The 16,051-nt window shown below is 42.1% G+C and overlaps 1 protein-coding gene across 1 annotated transcript in view; it reads left to right on the forward strand.

The window, feature by feature from the left end:
- The window catches only part of ADAMTS19 (ADAM metallopeptidase with thrombospondin type 1 motif 19), a 444,363-nt gene that overhangs the window by 77,475 nt on the left and 350,837 nt on the right, over positions 1-16,051 (forward strand). The window contains exons 3-6 of the mRNA XM_073557745.1: positions 5,212-5,374; positions 6,634-6,806; positions 7,570-7,653; positions 8,004-8,161. Of these exons, the coding sequence (XP_073413846.1) occupies positions 5,212-5,374; positions 6,634-6,806; positions 7,570-7,653; positions 8,004-8,161 (578 nt within the window). The remainder of the gene's footprint in view (positions 1-5,211; positions 5,375-6,633; positions 6,807-7,569; positions 7,654-8,003; positions 8,162-16,051) is intronic.

Below are 16,051 nucleotides of genomic sequence, written 5' to 3' on the forward strand. Positions count from 1 at the left end.
GATACAGTTAGGGTGAGTCTCTATAGGCCATATTGTCGGCACTTTGGACGGAGTGGAAACCCTGCTCCGCCCAAAGCGCTGCCCCCTTCTGTACGGGCTGTGATTCCGGATGTGCTCAATGAACACATCTGGAATCGCCGCATCATATACATAGAGTAGGCTATTTACCTTGCGTAGACTGAGCGTCACCAAAAGGTAAACAGACATGCTGCGATCTAAAAAGACGTGCCGCATGTCCCGAAACGTGGGGCCGTCGTGTTCGCACACATAGTGGAGACAGGATTTCATAAAATCCCCTCCACTATGCTGTAACATCTGGACGCTGCGGATTCAAAGCTGCGGCTGTACACAGCGTTCACCCCGCAGCTAATGCGGATGTAATCCGGCAAGTGGAAACATACCCTAAGGATTTTTTCTACAGCTTTGAAAGGTTATTGTTATGTGGTCTTATTCTATTTAGAGGGCATTGTGGTTCATTTTTATTATATTTATTTTTTTATTATATTCTTTACAGTTTGCAGTTATTATTTCCAGTTGTAAGTTTATTATAAAGGAGTTAGTCACTTTATCTTTAATTAAACAAATGTATTGGGGACATGATTTTGTGGCACTTACTATTATATAGGCATGATCGGTCCTCCTGCTCTTGGTCGTTCAGCATTCTTCACAGGCTGCAGAGATCTCTTGTCCATGCAATCACTAATAATGGTGGAGTAATTTAATTTACAGTCCCCAAACCATGGGCAGCATGAATCAGAACCTAGCAGCATGATTGCTTCTTCTTCTTTGGAGCATAGAGGCAGAAGCTAGGAGGAATACAGCATATATAAAACCCACTGGTGCTTTGACAGACTCCTGGGTTTCTAGCTGCTAAGTTTGGGTGACAGTAACCACCTACTATCAGATAATGTAGAAAAAGCTTGGAGAAGGTTGAGGTATGATTAGTGAAGTCCTTCTCCTTCTCTTCAAGTCATGTTTGTACTGCCCATGTCAGCTATTTTAACACATGTGCTGTATAAACTGTGAAATACAAAAGAAAACCATGTACATTGTCTTTTTTGCCAGTCGCTATGAACAGAAGATAAACACTTGATTTATAATAGGTATCCCAGTAGTCAGCTAGCATTCAGAAAAAGCCTGCTTCTGGCATGTTTATGTGCAAGGAGGGGTGAGGGAGCTTGTGGCTCATTGTGGGTTTGAGAAGTGAGGCCCATAGGGAATTTGCTCGGTCAAGCAACTGGCCAGTCCAGGTCTGAACATGTCCATTAAATGTCACAAACATCTATTTAGGATACATACATTGGCACTAAAGATGTGGTAAACAGCATAAATGAGGACCACATACTCTAGGGTATTACAGGTCTGAATACACATGCCATTCATTATTTTATTAGGCTTTTTTTTTCATTAGTTTTTCAGAAGGTGTGGGTATCTTGCATATCTTTTCCCACACCGCTTCCTTTTGATTTTGTTACTATAAGATGGTATTCTATTATCACAATGTTCAGGCCTCTACTGCACAAGAGTAATGAGCCTCTCTATGTTCATAGGGTTGAACATTGCTGATGATATAGCTTAGAAATTCATATTCACTGAATTTGACGAAAAATTCAATTTGTGATAAAAAAAATCAGCGCGAATGGCGATATTGAAACTTCACTAATGAAAGGTAGAGAGAGAATTAGCACTTAAGAGTTTAAAAACCCCATGCATGTATAGGGAGATGGGCACTTTGCCCACGCCTCTTGAAAAGCCTTCTTGTAATGTTGTACAGGGTAATGTGTAGTTTGTACTTAACGTTATGTGATGTTAAGCATAATTGCCACAAGATGGCAATAATGTTGTTATAATCTGCTCAGCACCAGATAGTGAGTAGGGTAAAACAGAGTTAAGTCCAGAGTTTAGCCCAGAGAGGGAGGGCAATGTAGCAGGGTCAGAAAGTCAAGTGTCGCCATATTGGGACACATCCACTCCTATGGAGAAATCACAGAATGCATTGCTACAGGATGAAGTCTATGTGGACTGGAAACTGAGAGTAGCTGTGAGGGGTCATACCGTAACACCTCTATCCGTGCGGTCCCCACAGAGGAAAAGGGGATGTGGAATTACACCTCGAACAAAGCCGTCCCGACAGATGAAAACAGAAGCTCTGAAGATAGTGTGCTGGGCCATGCAAAGAGTAGAGGAAGTAAAGAAGAGCGTTTCAGGGAAGAATGAGATGTGTGTGTTCATGTCACTTGTTGTGAAAGAAACGTCCTTAAAGATAAATGCCTACCATCTGCTGTATATAGTACAATTCAGTAAAAAAGAAGTTTAATGTTAAATGGTGGTTTTTCATGAACTGGTTAACATCTGGTCCTGGCAAACCAAAGTTATTGGTTACTTGCGGTCTGTACGGGCATACTGCCAATATAACACAAGTCCTCACATCCAGCCAGGACCCCCACTTTCATGTAACGTTACACTTGGCATATTAAGAAGGATTGAGTTATGCCTTAGGAAGATGTGAATGATGCAGGGAAGGCTCAAGACGAAGTGGAAGGAAAAGGCCCACCCAAGAAGGTGTGAATCAGGAAAATAGGCGCAGGAGTTAGAGAAATGGGATGGTGAGCTAGAGAAAACCCCACCCAACAAAAGACAGAGCAGTGACAGGAAGTAAAGAGATGGCTTTCACCATTAATCTGCTGTGAGTTGGAATAAAAACAGTGTCAGTCGTTTTCAAACATCGGGAACACAATGTTGGATTGTCCGACAGAGACATGAGTGGGGAGAGTCAATATGGAGACCAGTATGTAGTGGACAAGTAAATGGCGAGGATTTGAAGTCTTTTGCCTGCCCTGGTGGCCTGATTAGCACAATCAAGTAGTTCAGGAGATATCACCATCACCAGTTATTGTGGTTCAGCTTGAAGATAGACACTCAGTGTACTTGGGAGACCAGAGAGTCCGTGACCACTCCTGAGTACTAAGCAGCGGCTGAGACAACTGCAGAAGGAAAGCAGGCCTCAACTCCATCCCATGTGGTAATGCTAGACGAAGACCTGTCATGATTGCATTGTTCTCAGCTATCAACCCAAAAAAGCTGCGGTGAATTCCTCAGAAGCATTGAAAAGTGGTATTCTGAAGGGAGAAAATGGTAGAGGAGCTCAGGGATGGATTTTGGGCCTCGACTTTACCCTGGGAACCAGATGCAGTGCCAGTAATGACTTTGTCTATGAGTTGCATAGCCCTGCCTGAAGAGAGTCTGGAAGGAGAAGGAGAGATTCCAGGAGACACTTGAGAAGTATCATCGGGTGAGCCAGGAGCTGGAGATGTTTATGTTGTGCCTGTTGCCTGGAGCAGTTCAAGTTTCCAAATGAGAGTACACATATGAATGTGTTACAGCTGTGCCAGTGCCCATGCATGGGTCCCCTTCATCACCTGTGTAGGGACACTGGTGTGTTAACATACCTATCCACTCTCCCCTGGCATCTGCCTCCTTCCAGGACCTCCGCACGGTATGTAGTTCTCCTGGGTGTGTGCTTGGGGCACGTACTCCCTGCCTCTTAATGGGCCAGGGCGCTTGCTGAGTAAACCATCCCCAGCATATAGCTGGGAGAGGTTTGTATATAAAGCATCCTCCTTTATTGGCAGGTGCCTTAGCAACATTAGTTAATCAGTATATATCCTTCTAGCTAGTTGTAGGTTCCCATACCCATATTATTTGATCCTGTCCTCCCCGCTTATCTGATACTGTTTACCCTGTCTGCAACTGTCCCAATCCTCCCTGCTGAACATCTTACCTGTATCCATCCTTACCATGCCTAGTCCTGCTTCTGATCTACCTGATCCTGCACCTGTGTACCTGCACCTGTGATCCCATACCTGTGGCTATCCTGTGTTACTGAACCAGTAACTCTTGTGTCTGATTCTGCACCGTCTACCAGCCGTACCCTCCTGTTAACCAGTTCCAAACTGGTCCTGCTTCCCTGTCGCCCTTGGGTGGGTTAGCTGCCACGACTCCCATGGTCTGTTCTGGAGTAGCACCTGGTGTCCATCTAAAGCCTAGTCTTACCCCACCATCAGGGGCTCTAGCGAAAAGTAAGGTGGTGGCTTAGTTACACCCCTCCAGGCTCTCCATGAGCTGTGGCACAGTGGTTCCACAACCATGTGCTTAACAGAATGGTGCTAAGCATTAAAAAGCATTTTAGGTAAAATCAACACTGGTCAAAAACACCCCCAAAATGCATTGCTTATAGAGCATTTTAGATTCCCCTACTTACTGATAGCTTGTACCTGGTTTTTAGGTATCATAAAATAGGATTAAAAAAGGTAAAACGTTAAACAAGTGATGTATGTGAACCTCGTCTCATATTCGCCTCCATGTTATTTTTTCAAAATTTTGAGCACTCAGGCATAATATGGTAGCAGAACAAAAAACTTCTATTAGATTCATAGAAAGAAGCTTTTTTATAGTCTATAATGCTGCATATTTAATACTTCCTGCTAGTAAATAGAGTGACAAAACTTTGGAGCCTCCTCCAGATGTGTCCTATTCATTCCATATGATGATTTTCATGTGTTCTTTCCCGTGATTCGAGACATATTAAAGCGATCAAGATATGATGGAAAATTTCCATAAAAGTGCAACATCTTTTTTTGTTATGCCAACTTAATTATTACTGATAATGCTTTTTAAGTTGCTCATGTACGCATAATATTTATCATGCAACCTTCTGCAGTTTACTCTTAGCTGTACAGCTGGGTAAACACTAGTACTGACATATATATCAGTAAATATATAAAATCAAAATATATATATATAACTGTAATTTGACACTCAATGAGTTATTCATTCCAATGAGATGATGCGTTAAATGTCATGTTACAGTTAAATAAATAAAAATGGTGATCGTATCTTTCATAATTCAGTTATTAGAGTGCCATTTGTGGTTATAATGGCAAAAAAAAATTAGGAAATCAACATAATTTCCTTCAGTCAATTAGATTTAGGAGTATGCAATTATGTATTTCAGTAGTCATACACGTACAACTTGTTATATTTCACACTGTACAACAAAAAATTAATTGAGACTTATATTAACCAGAAAAATCCTTATAAATACCTATATGTAAAAAAATGCTTAAAAAAAGAAAAAAAAATTGATTTTCATTATTTCATATAATATGATTTATTTTTCCAATATATGGGAATTTCACATTGTTTTACTAGATGGGCTTTATACAAATGTCTGAAGATTTCATCTACATTGAACCAGTAAATGGGACCCTTGCAGCAGCAAGCAATGCTCATAGAGTATATAGAAAGAGAAGAACGACAGATGAGAAGACAGGCAATAGAACCAGTAGTCATCATTCATACTGCGGAGTTACAGGTATGTTCTTGTATTTATTGCCTCATTAATATTATTCCATATTGTATTAATCTATTCTCACAGGTTTTAGAAGACAGTTATATTTTAACTTTGTAGGTCTTTGTATGGGTAACTATATGTCACTCCTTCATTTCTGAGCCCTACCGTGCACCCAAAACAGTAGTTTTTCCCCATATATAGGGTATCTGCGTTCTAAGGAGAAATTGCACAACAATTTGTATGGTCCATTTCCTCCTGTTACCCTTGTGAATACAAAAAATTGGGGCTACAAGAACATTTTTGGGGTAAAAATGTAATTTTTTTATTTTCACGTTTCGACACTTATAAATTTCTGTTAAGCACCTAGGGGTTCAAAGTGCTCGATACACATCTAGATAAGTTATCTGAGTGGTCTAGTTTACAAAATGGAGTATCTTGTGGGTGGATTCCATTGTTTAGGCACATCAGGGGCTCTACAAATGTGACATGGCCTCCTCTAATTATTCCAGCAGTTTTGCACTCAGAAAGTCAAACATTGCTCTTTCCCTTCCAATCCCTGCTGTGTACCCAAATAGCATTTTTCCCCAACAAATTGGGTATCGGCGTGCTCAGAAGAAATTAAGTCCATTTTCTCCTGTTACCCTTGTAAATATATAAAAAAATCTTGCCAAATCATTTTGAATCTCATAGTTGTGGTCTACCTATGATGTCAATTACAGGCCTCTCTCATCTTTTTAAGTGAGAGAACTTGCACAATTGGTGGCTGACTAAATACCTTTTTCCCCACTGTACACTGACTGCACTGAACAGAAGGCTAAATTCCCCCTGTAACTGGGGCAAATATACCAACTCCCCAGCTTACATGGTAATTGAGCAATAAAAAAATCTTGATATATTAAACTTCCCCTCTAAAAAGTGTTTTTTGACCTTGTGTGGGGCAGAGTGTGTGAAGCAAATAAAAAAATAAATACCATACACAAAAAAGAAAGAATAAAAGCCATAAGCAAAAAAAACTATATTGCATGTGCTCGTATTTCCAATTTTTTTCTTTTACATTTTTCCCCATATGGATGAAAGAAAAAAAAAGAACTAACAATTAAGCCCCATGTATGCAAAAAAAAGAGTCAAAATATATTTGATTATCCAAACAGGAAAGATGTTTTAGAACCGTTTAAAGTACATGTATGTAAAAACCCAAACTGGTCCGGAACTTGTTAATGGAGATATAGTGTACATAATTTATACTATAGATATTCAAAATTGTACTATTTATTTCCTAGATAAAAGAAAGACCAAAGCCTATAAAGGAACTGAAACAGGAAGAGGAAAACGATACTCATTCAAACAAAGACAAGAATACAACATAGAAACTGTGGTGGTTGCCGACCCTGCCATGGTTTCGTACCATGGGTCAGAGGCAACAAGAAAATTTATTCTTACTATTCTCAACATGGTAAGTATTTACTTTACAGCGTATTGCTTTGAGAAGTTTCTAAATCACTCCTACTCATCTATTGCTAAATGTGAAAGCATAAAAGTATAGTATTTACTCAACCAAATCTAGAATAGACGAATCCAGAGTACATGAATAATTAAACTGTACCTCCACTCAAAACTGAAAATGACTTCAAATTTCTAACTGTATACATTCCGAGTCTCTCCCGACAGATGAGGCAAGAAAGGATTCGACATGTTGAATTTTGATAGGCTTGATCTTTTAGTTTTATGAGAGATTTAGTCACGAACAAAGGCGTTTGTTATTATGGCTGGGGTCACACTGCGTTATGGCAGTCCTTTAAATGGACTGCGTTACACCGCGGTATAGCGCGGTGTAACGCAGTCGTTAATGCCGCATAGACCCCCATTATGTGGTGCATCACGACGTATGCCGTAAAGCGTAAAGCGGCACGCGTTCGCGACATGCCGTTATTCACTGACGGAGCCTCGGACACGGGCTGCAGCGTTTGAGACTCCGTCACCGCTAGCGCTGATGAAGCATCAGCGCTAGCGGTATAGCATAACTCATATCGCGTTATGCTATAGCATTAATGCAGCCCGTCAACTCTATGCGTTGAATGGGCTGTGTTAACGCTATGAGAACCTGGCCTTACATTCCTTTCTCACTATCCATACACACAGTCACAATCTGAGAAAACGTACAGATCACACAGTGATATATATATAATTTTATATATATTGAATTTTTTTTTCTCTAGGTATATAATCTTTTTCAGCACAAAAGTCTTGGAATACAAATGAATCTCCGGGTTACAAAATTGATTCTTCTTCATGAAACACCAGTAAGTAGCAATATAAAACATTTTTCCAATAAATCATCTATTAAATTAATTTTTGTGTCAAAAATTATACAAATGTCACCCAAGGTCCATGCTGTCATTCACCATATCATAAAATAAAAAAAATCCTATTCTCAAATAATTCAAAGAAATCATTTACATAATTGCAAGCTAATCTTGCAGGAATAGTTGTAAATATAGGGATACAGCGTGCTGATTAAATCAATAATAGTTAACATTTTTAAGTATGCTGAGGTCTGGAGTCGTAAAAATAGTTCAAACACAACTAATATTCTGTACAAAATGAGCAGGAAAAATCATTTCCTAACTTATCATACTTTCATCTTTTATAGGCAGATATGTATATAGGGCACCATGGAGAAAAAATGTTGGAAAGCTTTTGTAAATGGCAGTTGGATGAATTTGGAAAGAAGAATGATGTCCACATGGAGATGTCCACAAGCTGGGGCGATGAATATTCAGCAGTAGATGCTGCAGTTCTTATAACAAGGTAAAGGCAAATGATAAAAGCATGTAAACTTTTAATATTACAACATTGGATATATGTTCATAAGGAATTCATAGAGTTTGGTAATACAGGTGCTTCTCACAAAATTAGAATATCATCAAAAAGTTCATTTATTTCAGTTCTTCAATACAAAAAGTAAAACTCATATATCATGTAGATTCATTAAAAACAGAGTGATCTATTTCAAGTGTTTATTTCTGTTAACGTTAATGATCATGGCTTACAGCCAATGAAAACCCAAAATTCATTATCTCAGTAAATTAGAATACTTTATAACACCAGCTTGAAAAATGATTTTAAAATCCGAAATGTTGGCCTACTGAAAAGTATGTTCAGTAAATGCACTCAATACTTGGTCGGGCTCCTTTTTCATCAATTACTGCATCAATGTGGCGTGGCATGGAGGTGATCAGCCTGTGTCACTGCTGAGGTGTTATGGAAGCCCAGGTGGCTTTGATAGCAGCCTTCTGCTCATCTGCATTGTTAGGTCTGGTGTCTCTCATCTTCCTCTTGACAATACTTCATAGATTCTCTATGGGGTTAAGGTCAGGGGAGTTTGCTGGTCAAACAAGCACAGTGATACTGTTGTTTTTAAACGAGGTATTGGTAATTTTGGCAGTATGGACAGGTGTCAAGTCCTGCTGGAGAATGAAATTTATATCTCTATTAAGCTTGTCGGCAGAGGGAAGCATGAAGTGCTCTAAAATGCCATGGTAGACAGCTGTGCTGACTTTGGTCTTGATAAATCACAGTAGATCTACACCAGCAGATGACATGGCTCCCCAAACCATCACTATTGTGAAAACTTCACACTAGACCTACCTCAAGCAGCTTGGATTGTGGCCTCTCCACTCTTCCTCCAGACCCTGGTACCCTAATTTACAAATGTAATGCAAAATTTACTTTCATCTGAAAACAACACCTTGGACCACTGAGCAACAGTCCAGTTCTTTTTCTCCTTGGCCCAGGTAAGACACTTCTGGCATTGTCTATTGGTCATGAGTGGCTTGACACAAGGGATGTGATACTTGTAGCCCATGTCCTAAATATATTTGTGGTAGTTCTTGAAGCAAAGACTCCAGAAGCAGTCCACTCTTTGTCAATCTTCCCCAATTTTTTGAATTGCCTTTTCTTAACAATCCATTCAAGGTTGCGGTTATCCTGATTGCTTGTTCACCTTTTTCTACCACACTTTTTCTTTCCACTCAACTTTCCATTTATATGTGTTAGGCGTCGGACTCCAGCAGCTACACAACAGGAATCCAGAGCCTCACATGCTGCTCTGTAACAAGCCATTTCTGAGGCTAAGTTCCTCTGCCGCTCCACTGAGCATGCTCGCGAGACGATCTCCCATTGGAGGTCGGGAGTCACGTGCTCAGGTCCTTCTCCAGATCTAATTGGTCCATCTCAAAGATCTGGAAGGTCCCGGCAGCGCACAGCTATAAAAGGCCCGCATGGCCATTCGGCCATGCGCTAGTATAGACTTTACTTGCTAGATGTGTGAATGGTGACGGATGTAAGATTCTGGTGACTGACTCATTAAGGTTCCCCTCCCTCTGATATTACGCATGTGGATAGGGAATTAGAGTAGCAGTCAGCGCCAGTCAGTGGCAAGCCTTATGCCACTGTGCACACCGCACCTCTACTCAAGCTTCCGATTGTGCTAGGCCTCATGGCACTTTCGTCTAGCGGCAGTGTCCTACGCCATGCTGCAGTTGCAGCTCTCTTTGGCGTCCGCAGTGGTGACGCTGCACGCGCGGTACGTCTAGACGGACGCAGTTCCTGTGCCTTGGGTCCTGCACCTGTGACCAGATACGTGTGTGCATTTACCTGAGACCTGTGACGCTAACAGGCTCAGCCTTTTGTGTTTACCTCTGCTGGCATCTCTGTGAGTAAACAGTGATTGCTTTGTGCACCTGGGTGACGTTTAACCCGCGTGCACATTTCCGCCATATTGCTCGTCTGTCACTACTTAACAGCAGTGTTCACACCTACTGCATGGTGGACCCCGAGCGGCAAATGCACTTTATTATTTATTTTAATTAGTGCGTTCCGCCGTTCCTAACATTATACTAGCACCAGGGTCTGGCTAGTAATGGCAGATCAGCAGCAACTATTACAGTACATTCGGCAGCTGGAGGGCCAGTTGGCTACTCTTGAGAGTGCTATCTCAGCTGTGAAGTCTACTGAGGCTGCTGATCAGGCAATTGCAGAGGCGGTTTCACGTGTGTCCACGTCCTCCCCGTGCGCCGACAATTTCCCGCCTCCCGTTGCCCGATAAATTTTCTGGCGATGGCGCCTCCTGTAGGGGTTTCGTGAGCCAGTGCTCTATCCAGCTAGAGTTACTGGCTGTGCGATTCCCTATGGAACGGGCTAAGGTGGGGTTTATTGTTTCCCTTCTTTTGGGCAGGACGTTGGAGTGGGCCACGCCACTATGGGAGCGTGGCGACCCAGAGGTTCGGACCGCTGCTCTGTTCTTAACAGCTATCAAGCAGGTCTTTCTGGGACCACGGGTCATGCATGACACCTCTCTTCAGCTATTAGCGTTAACTCAGGTCAGTATGCCGTACGTTTTCGGACACTGGCTTCCGAGCTGGAGTAGTCTGATAGAGCTCTCATCCCTGTGTTTTGGAGAGGTTTAGCGGAGCATGTTAAGGATGCTCTATCTACCAGAGAGGTTCCTGCAAGTCTGGAGGAGCTAATTGCCATTTCCACCCGCATTGATCTCTGTTTTTTCAGAGAGCAGGCTGGAGTGTGCTCAATCCAGATGGAAGGTTACTCCGGCTCCCAACCTCTTTGAACCTCTGGAGTCACCCAAGCCAGAGTGTTCACTTTCAGAGCCCATGGAGGTGTCTCGCGCCAGTCTCAAAGCGCATCCAGCACTAAGCTCCACTTGCGGTTACCACTGTCAACACTCTGTTCCCCATGATAACAGGGCCCCGCAATGGCCAACCTCTGTGCCGCCGGGCAAGACCTTTGTCCCTCCTCACCTTCGGCTGAAGGTTCTTGCGTGGGCACACGCGTCCAGGGTGGGTGGTTACTGTGGCTACATGCAGACCACAAAACTCCTGGCAAGGTCTTATTGGTGGCCGCACAGGGCTCGGGACACTAAAAAATATATTTGGGCATGCGCATCTTGTGCTCGGAATACCTCCCCTAAACAGAGAGTGAAGACGCCTGCCGATACTCTGCGGCGTTCCACTTTAACTTCGGTTTCTGGCGATTTTGCCGCTCCCGTAGTCTCTCATGTGTCCCTTCTCAAACCTGGAGATTTTTCCACCTCTGATGCCTTCCACGTGTCCCGGTTTTCTGTGTCACCTGCCGGGACATCAGACTTGCCTTCGGACGAGTCTGAGGCCTATGCCTCTGATGGGCACAAGGTGATGGATTGGAAGGCTCAGGGAGGAGGGGGGGTAATGTTAGGCGTCGGATTCCTGCAGCTACACAACAGGAATCCAGAGCCTCACATGCTACTCTGCAGCAAGCCATTCCTGAGGCTAAGTTCCTCTGCCGCTCCACTGAGCATGCTCACGAGACGAACTGGTCAGGAGTCATGTGCTCAGGTCCTTCTCCAGATCTGATTGGTCCATCTCAAAAATCTGGAAGGTCCCGGCAGCGCACAGCTATAAAAGGCCCGCATGGCCGTTCGGCCATGCGCTAGTATAGACTTTACTTGCTAGATGTGTGAATGGTGACGGATGTATGATTCTGGTGACTGACTCATTAAGATTCCCCTCCCTCTGATATTACGCATGTGGATAGGGAATTAGAGTAGCAGTCAGCGCCAGTCAGTGGCAAGCATTATGCCACTGTGCACACCGCACCTCTACACAAGCTTCCGATTGTGCTACGCCTTACGGCACTTTCGTCTAGCGGCAGTGTCCTACACCGCGCTGCAGTTGCAGCTCTCTTTGGCGTCCGCAGTGGCGACGCTGCACGCACGGTAGGTCTAGACAGACGCAGTTCCTCTGCCTTGGGTCCTGCACCTGTAAGTAAACAGTGATTGCTTTGCGCACCTGGGTGACGTTTAACCCACGTGCGCATTTCCACCATATTGCTCATCTGTCACTACTTAGCAGCAGTGTTCACACCTACTGCACAGTGGACCCCGAGCAGCGAATGCACTTTTTTATTTTATTTAGTGCGCTCCGCCATTCCTAACAATATGCTTGGTTACAGCCTGCTTCTTTAGCAATGACTTTTTGTGGCTTACCCTCCTTGTGGAGTGTGCCAATGACTGCCTTCTGGACATTTGCCAAGTCAGCAGACTTCCTCATGATTGTGGAGTCTACCAAAACAGATTAAGGGACCTTTTTAAGCACTGAGGAAGCCATTGCAGGTGTTTTTGCTATTTATTCTAATTTACTGAGATAATGACTTTTGGGTTTTTATTGGCTGTAAGCCATAATCATCAACATTAACAGAAATAAACGCTTGAAATAGATCACTCTGTAATGACTCTATATAATGTGAGTTTCACTTTTTGTATTAAAGAACTGAAATAAATTAACTTTTGGATGATACTCTAATTTTGTGAGAAGCACCTGTAGTTTGACCTTAACCCCTTCTTGACATGGCTATTTTCCATTTTAGCAGTGTCATTTTTTCCTCTTCTTCTTCTTCCAAGAACCATAACTTTCTTATTATTCCATCTACATTGTTTGCTTTTTTTGAGGAGAAAACTTCTGTCCATAGTAAAACTTTGCTGACTATTACATATAATTTTATATTCTATTACATACTCCTGTATATAGTTCCCCTTCAAGCTCCTAGAACATTATTCCCACAATGGATGTTAAACGTACCCTAAAATTATCCAGGAAACACCTAGAGCACTTTTTGAAAATGGGCAGCACATTAGCTATGCGTCAATCACGTAATCACTGGGAACAGTGTCAATTACTAGAGAGTGAGGCACATTAGTATATGGGATAGGGGAAACTTTTCAAGATGGGTGGTGACCATGGTGGCCATTTTGAAGTCGGCCATTTTGGATCCAAATTTATTTTTTCCAATGGGAAGTGGGTCATGTGACACATCAAACTTATTGAGAATTTCACAAGAAAAACAATGGTGTGCTTGGATTTAACGTAACTTTATTCTTTCATGAGTTATTTGCAAGGTTATTACCACTTACAAAATGTGTTCAAAGTGCTGCCCATTGTGTTGGATTGTCAATGTCAGTGTGTCAAGAGTGGGAGAAGGGGGTTGCATTGACAATCCAATACAATGGGCAGCACCTTAAGCACATTTTATAATTCCCCATTCCTATTATTTAGGGGACCATCTGTGCAAACCTTGTTGTTTTGTATTTATACATTTAAAAAATATCTTGGGATTTCTCTTTTAGTTGATTTGATTCATTTTCTATAGATTATATTTAGCTATTTATATTTTTTAAATGTCTTAAGTTAAATCCTATGAAAGACAAGAAGAGGGGAGTACACATGAGTAGGACCAGTAAGAACATTCGAGGTATGCAGGAAACCATAGCCGAGAGGCCACCAACCTTCCAGGGTTATGCATCCCTGCATAACCCCAGTGAAGAGTGAGGAAGAATGAGGAAGAATGGCTGCGACACCTTGTAGGTCACGATTCTAGCTGCTGTGAGCACAGTGGTGTGACATGCTGCCGGCGTCAGGTGATCATGTGATTGCAGGTCCTGAAGACATGTGACTGCAGGTATTGTGGCTGTAGTCCGTGAAGTTTTCTTCTTAGCGTCTCGCCCAAAGCAGCTCCTGCGGCTCACCCTCAAAGAGGGATGTGTGAAGAAAACAGGAAATAACGCGGTCTTTAAGGAGCGCTAGGGCAGGGAAGAAGCAAAACAATGGGATTAAAAGGCACAAACCTTTATTAATATCCACAATGCATTTCGACAGCACTGCGCTGTCTTCATCAGGTGGCATAGAAAAATAGAGGAATTTTAACATATTTAAAAGAAGGGGGTGGAATTTTAACATATTTAAAAGAAGGGGCACCAATGAATGGAGGCAATCAATTAAACAATTAATTAGACTGCATTAACACTCTTAAGCTCTGATAATGTTTGTAATGTTTGGACTACTGCTTTGCGTAGGGCACTAAAAGCCATTTTAAGTGGACTAATGTTGACAGCAGAAAGCAGCCTGTGACCACAAAAACAGCGGGGGAAATGACCCTGGTGCGTGCTTGGTAGCAGGCAGTAGGAAATGTTTGGACTACTGCTTTGCATAGGGCAATAACCACCTTTTTCAGTGGACTAATGTGGACATCAGAAGGCAGGCTGTGACCACAAAAACAGCGGAGAAAATAGACCGGTGATTAAAAAAAAGGGCAGCACAAAATGGTAGTACTCTGTGTGCTGGAAAAATATTGCTTTGCCTCTAACAAGAGCTGTTTTAAGATCGACACTGGCAAAACACTTTAACCTCTCCCTACCTAATACACAATCTCTTCCTCCTCTGTACTCTGACTTTGCTGTGTGTCTTCAGCTCTGAAAATAGCTATTTTTTGGTGGTATTATGGAGCTGGTGACTGGCTCCTTTAAACTGTCCCTGCTCAAGTATCTCTCTCTCCCTACTCTACACTAACCTAGTATACACTGCAGGTAGGGCTTTTGTGTAATCAAGAGGTCTAAAGACTCTCCCTAGCAGCTGAGCGATCTCTCCCTAGGCTTGTAGAATGCAGGCTCTGGATGCAATGTGTGCAAAATGGCAGCGGCAGGGCTTAAATAGACCCTATGATGCTGGATGGCCAGCCAAATACAGTAATGCCACAACCAAAGATGTCTGAGGCATTACTGGGATTGTAGTCCAGCATGTTTAGTGGCTGCAAAGAAGGCACCAAAACTGCAGGGCGGGACATCTGACTATAGCGAGGTAAGTACACAAATACTTGCAATGTAACACGTAACCCGAATACCGTACTATCCATGCGAATAGCGAATAGTAATGAATATACTCATCACTAATTATTTTCATTCCTTGTATCTATGTTTATTTATTTAACTGAGCTTTTTTTTGCAGTTTTTCAATTTTGCCATGTGCACTAAAAAGCAAACTGCCAATAATTGAAATAATAAAAATTAAAATTGAGATTTTTTTTTAGGAAGAATTACAGTATACAGATGCTTCTGACAAAAATTAGAATATCATCGAAAAGTTAATTTATTTCAGTTCTTCCATACAAAAATTGAAACTCATATATTATATAGAGTCATGACAAATAGAGTGATCTATTTCAAGGGTTTATTTCTGTTAATCTTGATGATTATGTCTTACAGCCAATGAAATCCCAAAAGTCATTATCTCAGTAAATTAGAACTATTAACAGAAAACACCTGCAAAGGCTTCGTAAGTAGAGATGAACGACTTTGCCTTTTTTCGGGTCAAGTCGGGTTTCATGACTTTCTCAAAAGTCGAGTCGAACGAAATCGGCTGATTATCGCGAAAAGTCGAAGGCCGACCGAAACACGAAACCCAATGCAAGTCAATGGGGAAGAAAAGTCGGCAGTGAGTGGAGGACAGGCAACAAACCTACAGTGCCCACTTTAATGCCAAAAACATCAATTCTTATTACTTAAGCTTGTCAACCTTAATTTACTTTATAATAATAGTTAGGCATTGAAAACTGGGGGTTATTTGGCTAAAGTTGTGGGGGGGTAGGGCTGGCTCCAGATTTTCGTGGGCCCAGGGCCAAAGAGTGTCAATGGGCTCCTTTAACACATGCCACAATTCATGATGCTCTGATGCGGCAGAGAAATAGTGGTATAGTACAATGAAAAATACTTAACTTCTTGCATCACATGACTGATATCCATTTTAAATTCTCCAATAGCTCCAAAAATGGACAGTAAATTACTCCATACAGTATTATGGCCACCGCATAGTGCGC

The sequence above is a fragment of the Dendrobates tinctorius genome, unplaced genomic scaffold, assembly GCF_039654945.1.
Source record: "Dendrobates tinctorius isolate UK_male_01 unplaced genomic scaffold, ASM3965494v1 ptg000003l, whole genome shotgun sequence".
In the NCBI taxonomy this organism is placed as follows: domain Eukaryota; kingdom Metazoa; phylum Chordata; class Amphibia; order Anura; family Dendrobatidae; genus Dendrobates; species Dendrobates tinctorius.